At 36.0% G+C, this 12,614-nt stretch overlaps 1 protein-coding gene and 1 pseudogene across 2 annotated transcripts; one reads left to right on the top strand and one right to left on the bottom strand.

Moving 5' to 3' along the window:
* The first annotated feature begins 37 nt into the window (after positions 1–37).
* On the top strand, positions 38–8,050 carry LOC131785359 (mitoguardin). Of its 2 annotated transcripts, none has more exons than XM_059102248.2 (13): positions 38–342; positions 1,630–1,776; positions 1,937–1,987; positions 2,312–2,661; positions 3,189–3,280; positions 3,500–3,568; positions 4,026–4,098; positions 4,239–4,325; positions 5,182–5,280; positions 5,959–6,093; positions 6,470–6,523; positions 6,949–7,065; positions 7,239–8,050. In XM_059102248.2, exons 1-13 carry the CDS (start codon positions 165–167, stop codon positions 7,473–7,475), a joined length of 1,689 nt encoding a protein of 562 aa, XP_058958231.2. In that variant the 5' UTR covers positions 38–164; the 3' UTR covers positions 7,476–8,050. The 2 variants fall into 2 exon arrangements, with proteins under 2 accessions (XP_058958231.2, XP_058958230.2); XM_059102247.2 differs by having other exon boundaries at positions 1,901–1,987.
* A 50-nt stretch (positions 8,051–8,100) lies between these two features.
* On the bottom strand, positions 8,101–12,196 carry LOC131785360 (uncharacterized; annotated as a pseudogene).
* Positions 12,197–12,614: the final 418 nt, after the last annotated feature.

Genomic DNA, 12,614 nt, shown 5'->3' with positions numbered 1-12,614 from the left:
AAGTAATAATAACGGGCTCATATTTCATCAGCTGGAATCTGCACGCCTTGCAGCATTATAGGTTACCAATAGTTTAGGATGGGAACTTGTTTTCCTGTGGAAAAAGCTCTTTCACTTTTACTGTGTGAGTGAGATGACATGTAAGCTGACTCGTGATTTGAAACATGTTTCGTTCGTCGCGATTGTTGCAAATCACTGCCTTGTTTGCGTTGTCGCTTGGCGCAGGAACTCTCCTGTTTCTAACAGCGCGATATTTGAAACGGAAGCGCCGTGAACCATCAACAGGAAAGAGCTCATCGTACAACGATCGGCCTTTGAGAAGAAAGAGAACTTTCACAGCAGGTAAAGATAGAACGGCAAAGTGGTTTGATTTAAATAATAATCCTCCTTCATGTCGACAAACTAGGCTTGAGCTGATAGAAATCAAATTCGCGAAAGTAGCTAGCGAGCCCACACACATCAATAATTTAGTTTTCCAGTGTATCTTTCAATATTGATTGTACATTGTACACCTTACATTGTTTCAAAAAAATAAATTTGTAAAATTTTGTTCAGGTAGAGGTATAATTATTTTCTATCCCATTATTTCTGAGAGTACTTCAAACTTACTGTTTACTGGGAATTGTTTTGATCATGAAATAGCCAGATTACCAATAAATAAATCGGAGAAGCATAATTTGACAAAACCTTTCCATGGCTGTGACACAATGTTGATACTCAGTAAAATATGATATTGAAAGTATTTCATTGTTTGTTGGAGGACATTTTTGATATTTTTCACGTGCGCGACGAGGTACTTGAAATGGCAAGTCATTAGAGCTAATATGAAATTCGTTGTCTGTTAAATTTCAGGCAAATATTAATGAACGTTGCTCAGGGAGAAGTTTGTCACCGCAAAATATGTGGTTAATATTGACAGAAACAATACTGGTGGTTTCATAAATTCAAAAAAAATTCGGCTTGGCCACGATAGTGATAACTGTTTAGTGCCTATGTGAGAGTCTATGGAATGTAAAATGATGATTCCTCTTTCACAAATGTATTAGTTATCTCCTATTATTGTAACACCATATATCATTTCAGGTCAAAAGTACTTTAAACTGCAGCTGCACGTGCAGTGTATATAGGGTTTTCTGAAGAAATTGTGTTCAAAAAAGCTGATAAACATTAAAGTATAAGTGCATACATACCTGTATTATAATCACTCAATATATAACACCAGAAGTTTATTATCCTATTTGTCATGCAGTGTGCAAAGACATTGAAATTTTATTTTTGATCAGTATCACTATGGTTACTGTATTAGTGGATTTTAATTCTTTTCACATACTGCATCAATGAAATAGAATGTATGATTTCAAGTTTGAAACAACTTGTGACAGAAAATTGACAGAAGGACAAACTACTAACAATGAAATAGGTTACTGTACTTTTGCTGTGTAGCATTCTACAAGAATATCAGTCATACACTTGTAGCTTAAAATTATTTAATCTGTGAACCTCATTAGTACTGACAGTTGCTATCAACAACCAGATAATGATTGATTTATGCTGTATATATATGTACACCTGTTATGTCTTTTGATTTATTTTTGTACTCATTTATTCAAATTTTCCTTCCTTTGACAGGGAGCTCAAAGATATCTGCAGCTGGTGAATCTTCCAGACACACCCCTAGAAGTACAACAAGCTTAGATAATGAAGTTGTGTTGCGAAGACATGCAGCAAATCTTCAATCACCAAATGCTGCATTGGATGATGGTGTTCTAGTTAATGGTAAATAATTGGATGATTATTTTCTTCTTGCTAGAGTTCATGAACTGTATAGTTTAGGCTTAGCCTAATATTACTTAAAATAAAAATATTACTGGACAGTACAAATTACATCAATTTCTACCAGATGGAAGGGTTTCTGAAGATAGTGCTATTGACCTAGGAGATGTTATCACAGATGAAGAAGAAATTGTTGAGGAGCTTATAAAGAGAGGTATGTTTTTTATTCATAATCCTGAATAATTTAAAACTCCTGATTTTCCAAAGTCCTTGTGTACGAAGGAGCTATGATCCTGTGCAGGTTAATAATTGTTTCTCATTCAAAGGACATTACCCCATAAATGTATATAAACATATCAGTCTAAATGTCAATTAAAGTTGTACAACCATTTTGAGAGTCTCTTGAATGTAAAGAGCTACATGTATAATAAAGATTTTAACTACATTTTGTACAGAAGTGTCTTATTTGTTTTATATAAGTATTAAAGTTTATTTTCCTATATGTGACCTATCAATTGAATTTTGTGATACAAAACAGGTGTTGAAAACTTTGACATGGCATTGGAACATTGGTATGAAGCTACAGATTATGTGATGGAATGGCGGCGTCCAGGTCTCTCTCAGGGAGGAAAAAACTCATTCTTCCTTATTGAAGCGGACAAAAAGCTGAATGCCTTGATTAGTGGTTCCAGAAAGCTGCGGAAAGTGATTGAACAGTATGATCTCATGGAGACACCTTTAACACGGACACCAAGCAACATGTTGACATGGATTGATGATGGGAGTTTACAGGAGCAAATACCCTTGGAATTCAGTGAAGATCTGGAAGATCAGAACTCTTCTGATGCTGATTCCTTTGTGTCTGCATCTGATAATGCACAGTTAGAGGTACTTTTGTTGTTGGAAGTATTCAATTTAAATGTAGAATAATTAAATATTAAAAGATAATTGAAGTTTAGTTAAAAGATGATATTCCTTAAGCCACCTTGGAATACCAAGCAGGAGTTATTTCAATTTTTTCCATTTAACCCTGTTTGTTTGTTTGTTTGTTTTTTTGTCTTTTTTTTAGCTCTTTCTCTGTCTCCTTCTCTCCAACTTTCCGTCTTCCTTTTGTGTTAGTCACAGATTCCAATTCTTGGCAGCACTTTATCAGATAGTTGTCTGGTTTATTTTATGGGTACTGTATGTGTAGACCTCCAGACTTTTCACAAAAAAAATTTGTGGAAAGGAAAGTATCTCTTTACTTTACCATATGATGATGAAATTATGACTTGTACTCAGGCTGCCAGAATTATGTGACTTTGTTAGCTTCTCAATGCTGCTTTTGGGCTGAACAATCAGACAGCATTAAATATATAAATAGTGTGATGTTTCTTCTGAGTTAAAACATATATTGTACCAATTTTGTTCTGTAGTTTGACGATATCACTGATGAGAGACTTGTCAATGAGTCACAGCAACTGAAGCTGTTTAGGGAAGCTGTTCTTCATACAGCTGGAAGTCATAGGTACACCAATAGAATTTAGTGCTTCTATCACAAGCAAGTAAACTACATGTATCTACAGCTCTGTAATTAAATAATTCAATAATGGTGACAGTTTCATGTGTTTTACCACCATAATATTATAGTTTATGTATATGCAAACTTTCATAAGTTCAACAGTTGGAAGATTGATTTAATATATGCTGTACATATTTTGATTGTTTTTTTTGTTTACTCTTTTAGTCACCTTGAGTTTTATGTGTCTGGACTGCAACATTACATTCGTCATGGTATCTGCTGTCGTAAGATCAGGTGCAATGGTTAACAAAATAAGTAACATGAAATTGGAAAATCCCCTTTTATTTTTTTTGTTTTGTGTATCACAGTAGCTGTACCTTTTACATGACTCATTCACTATAAGAGTAAATTTAAGTTAAACTTAAATTTGTTCCTATACATGGTCACGACATGCTAAAATTCTTTTCCTTTGTTTTGTGTTAATGTTATAATTTGTTTTATTGGAAAGCAAGTTTTTCCTCAGTTTGTATTAATTTAAGTTGTTTTAAGTTCATACATTGTATACATTATTTCATGTCATCATTAAATAAATATTTATTTCCCATGATGAGGTAAACGAAGAAGATCCCATGTTTTCAAAATATAAAGTCAAACAATATTTGCTCTTGTCCTTGGATAGATCTCATTTAATTCTTTCCAATTTTTTGAAAACATATTTATAACATTGTTTGTTTGTTTTTATTTATTTTAGAACAAATGAGGTGGGATGTGAAAGTGACATGGAGTTTCTTGCCAAAGTTCACTGTGTGAGACAGGCTTCTGAGGTTTGATTTGTTTTCATCTTTTTCAGTGATAGTAAATTTAATTAACTATATGACATGTCCACTATGGGTTTTTTGGAAGTCCTTTCATCAATTTTTAAATTGTTTTTCTCAGATCCTCTTTGTCTCTTTTTTTTTTCAAGATGGTGTTTTTGTCTTCAGAAACACGACAGTGGTTCATTGATGCTGGTAGACAAGCTTTGTCAGCTGTCATTGAAAGTGCAGGCAAGGTAAAATACTGAGTGCAGACTTTGGTATTTGATTGTATGAACATCTTTCTGTGATTACTTACTATTTCTGTTGCAGATATCTCCTAATCTTTACTACTGACAGTAGTTTATGACAGAAATTTCCTGGTGCAGTTTTACAATCTGCTTTTACTACCAGTGTACTATAAAGTTCCTGCTAGATTTTTCAGTAAAAGTGAAGAACAGTTCTTGAAAGATACTGTCAGCCGACTGTTGGCCAACTGTCGGCTGACAGATGGCCAACAGTCGGCTGACACAGTTTTTGTTATGTTTCTAGCCAAAGTCTCGGCTGACTGTCGGCCAACAGTCGGTGACCTGTTGGTAACCTTTCAGTAACCTGTCAGTAACCTGTCAGTGGGTCATAAACTAAAATGATCATAAACATTTACCAATTTAATACTTCTAAAACTACATAAAAAGGGGAAAAGTCATTTCAAAAAGATACCTTGCACTATACTCTCAATAGCTATAATGGCTTTTGCCCACTTTTTTGCATTGTCTAGCAAAACTTGATTTCATTCATCGGCCATATTGAAAAGTTTTTCTAGTTCCCAATCCCCTAAATGCACTACAGTTTTCTATCAAATTTTGGTCAACTTAACACTGTCAGCTGACTGTTGGTAATGTGTTAGTAATGTGTTGGTAACCTTTCAGCCAACTGTTGACCAACAAGTTACCAACAGCTGGAAATGGGAACCGTTGTTCTCTATTACTGATTTTTCTTGATTGGGTATCAGTGAACTTGTGATTTAACAGAGTACACTGAAGTGCATGTGTGCACAGGTGAAAATGTGAATGATGTAACCCTGTTCAGTTTGTCTGACTTCACTTTGTATAGGATCCATCTGACTTTCAAGCAGCATTTGATGAGTTGGTGGAGTACTCGTCATCAGCAGAAAACTGGGGGCAAATCAAAGAGGAGCTGAATGAGAGAGGAGTAAGACTAACAATGAACACTGTGGCTTAAATCTTGTAGTGAACTTACAATAAATGCTTTAACTTAATTTAAGTGAATTAAGTTCAAATCAGACCAAGATTAGAGTGATTTGTAATTTAAGCTGCAAAATACTGTTGACATATATGAGTCAACATCAAATTTTATTTAGTCAGTCTTGTCTTCTGATAAAATGATAAAGTATTTTAGGAAATTACTCAGAATTTCCAACAAGTCACATTAAGGTGCAAAAACTGGTTCATTATGGGTCATATTGCCTGTGGGAGCACAGATAGTGCTGAATACTTCTGGTTTTTGATTTGCAGGAACTAGAATTTTCCAAAACTCTACGTGAGGCCTCTCATGTAGTCAGGTCCAGAAAAATTCTCACACCTTAAGTAAGCTTAGTAGTGTAGTAGGAAATGAACCACTGTGTGTGACCTTACAATGTAAAGTGGCACAACTTGGTCCTGTCTTGGCTACCAAAATGTGACTGTTATGGTGTAGATTATCTGAATTTGTCAGGTACTGGATATTTTGTTATGTCTGACAAGCTCTTTTTCCTTTCTTATTCATGCTCTGTTGTACCCATTGAACAATCTACCACCAATAATGTGAACAAATCCATGTAACATATGATGATTCAGTTTGAAAATTATGTTCTGTGGGCTCTTTTTTAAGGTGGTTGAAATTTCGTTCTATGACGTACTTCTGGACTTTGTACTATTAGATGCATTTGATGACTTAGCCACCCCTCCCTACACAGTAGCTACTGCTGTTCAAAACCGATGGTTGTCAGCTCGAATCAAGGAGACTGTAAGTGATAATAAAAACTCAGGCTTGTCTGTATTCATGCATTTTTTTTAACGGGGGTTTGTATTGTACACATTTTTGTTTCCAGAAAAAAAAAAAGCATGTGCACTATACTGTAGTTGCCATCCCACTGAACAAAACAGCCCAGGGAATGAAACTGTGGACAAAGAGCCACACAGCTGTTTGCAAGTACTTCTAAAATGAACTTTCTTGTGACATGCAGAGTGTCTGCAGATAACACCAAGGCATTTTATTTAACTACAGTTTTAAAATTTTATTTGCCTTTTACCATTTTACTGTTGTCATCTGAACATGCTGCAATTATTTCTATTACAGCATTGTATATTCTACATTGTTGATGTTATTTTGATGTCGATAGGCCCTTACTACAGCCATCTGGGGAGTTTTAAAGGCTAAAACTTCTTATCTTAAGGTCTGTTGCCACTTCCAGCCATAGATCTTTTTATTATTTTTACTGATGTTTAAAACCAAAATACACAGTATTTATAGGCGATCCTTACTTAAACTGAGACAGAATTGCTTCTTACAATATCAAGCAGACAAGTTATGAGAATGAAGAAAAATATAAATTAGGTGATTATTAATTGATCCAATGCCAAATTCTCTAAACTAACACCACAAAAGTTTCGTGGCAGACAGTAAGGAGAACTACTTATGAGATCTTAGGAGTGAAAGTGTCAAAATCTTTTACACTAACTAAAGTTGCAGCTATTGTAACTAGTGGTGTCGTTTTCGTTGTTTGAAATTGTAACTTTATATAAGCAGGGACAAAACAGGGGCCTCTCTGTATAAATGGTGTTGCTGCTCAACTGATTTTGGACGTTTCTGTGAACACAGGACCCTTACGGTTTCATGGCTCATTTCTATGTAGTGGCGCAGTATGTTTCTCCAGTTCTCGCCTGGGGATTCCTGGGATCAGATGACAAACTGAAAATAGTCTGTGAATACTTCAAGGTAAATTAATTTAAATCACTTGACAGTCAAGCGTATGTCATTAATTTGATATAATTCAAGAGTTTAGTAGAAACTGTATTTTCTCGAATAACTGCTCAGGATGATTGATTTTTGTGTAGACATGCAGGCGGCTTTATTTTCTACCCTTAAAGTATTATTTTCATCCTCTGCAGAGCCTTATCCTTGATTTCATCAGGGACTTGTTTGACTTCACAACCTGTGATTATTCGTCAATTGAAAGCTTGTGCGACTCAATCGTGAGGCTGGCCAAAGAAAGAAGCGAACAGTTATTGAATAGCGATACCTGTGAAACCAAGCTTCTCCAAGCAGCTGCTTCTTTTGATGAAACACTGATCGAGGCACCGACCACTCCCAGCAAAGAAGTTCAAAAAAATGAAGAACACGTCTGAAGGAGGACGTTTTCAATTCAACTTGACAAAAGAAATTTTTTTTAACCATGTCTCCGAGCCTTGTTAATCAAAAAGAAAAATGACTTGCGTGATGCTAAGAGTGGAAATAGCGCGATGAAATAATTCGGATTTCTAATTTAAGGCCAGTTACGTTGAAGTGCAAGATTTTGGGAGTATATTTGAGTATATTTTTATCTTGGAGGCAAAATCTTGCTACTCAGTGGATCACAAATCTTGGTAATTATTTTAAATAGGAAATGATCATAAGATATTTCATTTTATTGTTGGTGGCTAGAAAATTGGACATCTTACTTTTTCTCGAGTTCTCCTGATATTCCTTGTCTATTTCGTATCAAGAGTCACTTTTCCATGCCAGTTTTGGCAAGGTCAGAAGACTTGGAGGTGAAATGGCTTGCCATTTGTACATATGAGTAACAGTGGATGTACGGTGTGAGCATTTTTTAACGATTCATGAGTACAGAGCTATACAAAGATGCTTGGGACTTGAAACAAAAGTATTCGGTTTTGTGTCCCCTCTTAAAGACAATATCATTAAATTATTTTAGTGTTTCAGAGGAGTGTAATGACATTTTTGTAACTGTTTCTTATTTATTATTACCTACAAAATAACTTTATTCATCCCTTATGGCGAAAAAAACACACTTTACTGATCTCGTCAATTACTCCAGCCTCACCTCTTTGTTTTACTACCATGAGTGATCAAGACAGAATTTCTTCTTACAATATCAATGCAATATCAAGCAGACAAGTGATGAGGATAAAAAATATCAATTAAGGGATTACTACTTTATCCATCAACAATTCTCCAATTCATCACTAAGAATTGTATGTCAGACAGTAAGGAGAATTACTAAATAGATCTGAAGGGAGTGAAAGGGTTAAAAGCTAGAACTCGAGTAACGAAAAGGCTTGGTATGTTTACAAGGCCTTGAAGTTATGATTAAGTCGAGGCTAAATAATCAGGAATTACTGCCTGTGAAAAAGGGACAACTGGTTCTAGTGCAAGATTAAAGGTACCCACCCCCTACTCCGTCCTCGTCCTAATGTCAAGCTAGATGTTCCTATACCATGAAAAAAGAAGTACTTTTTGTTGTTAGACAAATTTCCGAGTTAGTTCTATTTCAGAGGTATCATCTAAAGCAGCGCAGACACGCTGATTCCAATCACAAACAACAACATTGACGTATTTTTACAAGTTACTCCTGGAAGGACGAGTAGTAAAACAGAGTTTGATTGCGGAAGAAATTCAGCTCGTTAACCAAACCTTGAAAAATGGAAAGGCACTTCTGCTGTTCCTCAGGCTCTACTTGGACAAAGAAGTGATCTACGAACCTTTCCAGGTGGCTTTTGTGGCCCGGGCTTGGCTTGTTGTCTTTAAACCAGACGTAATATGGGTTGTTCTTGTCGACTGAATCTATGAGTTGGTCGGCAATCCAGGGCCATAGCATGGTACATGGTAACATGGCAATGCAAAGGTACTTGGGATCGTTTTGGCTCAAGGCTCGTTCATATCCCACGTACGTTGCTGCAGCCGGCCCCATAGCCACGCTGTCTCAGTGAATTTCGAAGCCGCCATGTTTGTAGAAAATCCAGGTTGTAGCGTTTGAAACTCTCTGATTGGCTCCTGTAGAGTAAAGAGAATTCAGGTTTGCCAACTTCTTGCAGCTCGTTCGAAAGAATCCACTGCATTGAAGCAACAAGCAGCATCCTGCACCATGTAGCCGCCATAGACATTAGGGTCAAGTGATCCTTTAACCATGCCCTGGATAAACGTGGATTCCTTTGCCAGATTGCGGATTCTCTCACTCTTTGGAGCGTTGAACAAGGCGCTGCAGAAAGATTCTCCTGGTTTGAGAGAGGGTACTTGTGGAAAGGAAATTACATCCGGCAATCCAGGGCCATAGATTCTCTCGTTGGACAAGCAACTGCTGAGAGATCCATCTTGCTCGTCATAGGTCACTGGTGAAAAGAAAATTAGATGAAATGTAACCTTCCGCGCTGTCTGGGGATTTCTTCTGGTTTCTTGGAAGGAATAAGAATTCATTCAGATTTCTTACACATTTCCAGCGAAATGAAAATCAGGGTCGGGGCAGGGGAGGAGAAGTAATGATCTTTAATGAGGATGCTCCACTCATACAAACATGATTTTCAGGGAGGTCTTAGCTAAATGTCAAAAATATAAATAAATAAATAATGAGGATAATTAATATTATATATAAAAGATTGTAAAATATAACAAAGCTATATGCGAAATAAAAAAATAATGTTAAGAAAAAATCTTAACAATTGATTTCTTAAAGGCATTGAGGTTATCAGCGTTTCTGGTTTCCAAGTCGAAGGTGTTCCTTTCCACAGTGTGGGACAGTTTTGAAAAAACCCCAGTTTGTCTTAGATAATTCAAATGCAAGGTTTTGTTTGTTTCTAGTAGAGTAATAATGTCTATTTTTAAATGATTTAAAACCAAAATCAAACCCAATGAGGTTGTTCAGGCATTTGTAAACAAAAATTCATCGGTCGGTAGTTCTCTTTTTGACTTAAGTTAACCAGTTGAGATCTTTCAAAGCTTGTGTAGCAGAATCTCTTAATTCTCTGCCAAAGATTATCTTCGCAGCTCTGTTCTGAAGTATTTGAAGAGTGTCCATATGAACTGTATTTCTTTTGTCTCCCCCCGCAACACTATTGTATTCAAAAATGGGCTTGATCATGGTGTTATAGAAAGTTAGTCTTACAGATATAGGTAGCATGTATTTAATTCTAGATAAAATTGATATTCGTTTACGTATTTTGGAGGCAATGTTTGAGACGTGATCTTCTGAAGACAGACGCTGATTCAGTGTAACCCCAAGATATTTGTAACAATCCACACGTTCAGGATCGCATTTTTCTTTTCGGATAGCTTTTAGGAGTTCCATTTCAAAGTACAGTAAAACACAATCAAAATAAAAAGGGGAGAGAGAAAGGGCTGAGAAAGCCAGATTAGACATTTACTGTAATGTAAACTACAATTAAAACCTCGATGCAGATCAAAGACCACTGATCAATCTACAACACACCTTGCTGATATTTGCAAAACCTGCGAAAATAAGGCCAGCATCTTGCTTTCTCTGCCGATACTTTAATTTAAATATTAAATTAAGAATCAACTGACCATCAATTTGGCCTTTTATGTGTGCAAGAGAGCTGGAAAAATGACAGCGGGCCACTTAAGATATAAAATAGGAAAAATATTAATTTTGGTAAGAAGTCGACTGACCTTTAGCGTCACCCATCACAGAAACTGAAGACATCAATGGAGTAAATATCTGAAAGAGAGCACACTGGAATGAGCAAAAGACAGAACATTATTTCAGAATCGACCATGTAGTACTTCATTGAGAGTAGCGAATTGGCGAACACTCGATCTACAATGATTGCCGGCTCTATGTTTGATCATCAATTATCAATTATAATAAATACCTTTTTTTTTCTAAACTTAGACCAGTTGAGGACATGCAACATTTAATTGACACTGAATATACTCGTATATCTTTGCGGGTCAGAACACTTTTCATTATGTCTTTGTGTTCAGTTAACAAAATGAGTCTTAGAGACAGGCCAAATTATTTGAAGACTTAAGTCATGTTGGTTTCAATTCGCTACATTATTTTCTAGAAAAAACAAACAAGAGAACAGGTTATAGTTTACTGGATACTTATACAGATCTATCTTCATCTAAAACCTTCAGAGTTCAGCTAAAAAATAAATATTTTGAACAAAAATTAAAAATAGTCCGCTGCTGTTGAGAGAAAATTATGTTGTCTCCTGTCATTGATAAGACCTCCTTAAAAGTGCTTAGCTACAAAGCAAAGGACGCCATTGTTGACTTTCATATTGCTTCGGTTTGTAGTTTGAGTGCATATGATGTCTCCTCCTATACAACTGACTCTTAACAATTTGTACCTCCCTTTTTGCGCTATATGACTTATATTCCTGTTTGTCGTGTTTTATTCTACCTGTGAGCCTATCCTTGTTAGAGTTTGACATTGTTGTAACGTTTCAGCCGGAGGACCTGAATAACTAATTTCCTTTAGGACCTTTAGTGAGAAACATGTTCTATAACCACTAGTAAATAAAGCTTATTTTACGAAGTTATTTTGAAATGACGTGAGGCAAAAACCCTTTCCAAAGGGCGAACAGAAAGATGTTTTGATGTTTCCTCACATAGGCCGAAATTCATTTCATAAAATCGTCTTAAAATATCATAGAGAGAGTATAATATTTTTGATAATGGTTGCTATTAGTAAACCTGTCTTGACTCTCCCATAGAGATAACCACCGCCAAACCGACAACGGCAGCACGTCGGTCGAAAACTATTCGGTGGCAAATCTGTTGTTTACTTCCTTTTGTTAACGAACAACGTTTTTTCAGTGCTATGAAGTCGATAACGATGTGCATTAATTATTGCTTTACGAGGAAAATCTCGATGGTCTTCCCCCTCGAAATGAAAATATTAAGACACTTCGTCTTCTACGCACAAAGAACAAATTTGTGCAGATGCATTCGCTGCTTGTTCAATCAGCTAAAAAGTGAAATGAGAAGTCAACTTACCAAAGCTCTTTGACTTCTCTCAGAAGTTCTTGAAGTTGAAGGAAGATGATCACTCAAAATGCTGAAGAGATGTTATCTGCAGGATCCCAGTGACTAACAGTTACTCGTCGCCGAGGTTGGCTGCGGAATAAATAGTTGGTAGAAGGAAAAAAGAACGCTTAGTAACGATGACCTTTTTATATTGATCTAGTATTGTGATTGGGTAGTTACATTCTTTGGCAGAATGTCATGAAATCAGAATTAGTCATAGGTTTACTCTTTTGTTCTTCAGGGCAAGGTCAGAGCAATAAGAATTACAAGAATTCATGATCAAAACAGCTTATTTTTAGCGGGATACTGACGCATTAACGACCACAAATGACCGCAAGTGAAAGCAGTATATCGTGTTTCCTATGTTTTTCCCTCATTTTCCTACTCTAACGATGCTCGTCATTTTTATGATGCACACAAACCCACAAAAGTTAATAAGCTCTTTGGCCAAAAACGAAAAAAATCTGGCAATCTTTATGAATTGTTACAATGGCTTAGAA

This window comes from Pocillopora verrucosa, chromosome 4 (assembly GCF_036669915.1).
Source record: "Pocillopora verrucosa isolate sample1 chromosome 4, ASM3666991v2, whole genome shotgun sequence".
NCBI lineage: Eukaryota > Metazoa > Cnidaria > Anthozoa > Scleractinia > Pocilloporidae > Pocillopora > Pocillopora verrucosa.
Note: the sequence above shows the minus strand (reverse complement) of the source record. Positions and strands in the feature narration are given on the sequence as shown.

Bases quoted from the DNA above. Each gene is read 5' to 3' on its own strand.
- LOC131785359 (XM_059102247.2), top strand. From the start codon at position 165: ATGTTTCGTTCGTCGCGATTGTTGCAAATCACTGCCTTGTTTGCGTTG. The intron at 3,569-4,025 runs GTGCAATGGTTA...TATTTATTTTAG, and splicing joins ATCTGCTGTCGTAAGATCAG to AACAAATGAGGTGGGATGTG. The intron at 4,099-4,238 runs GTTTGATTTGTT...TTTTTTTTCAAG, and splicing joins GTGTGAGACAGGCTTCTGAG to ATGGTGTTTTTGTCTTCAGA.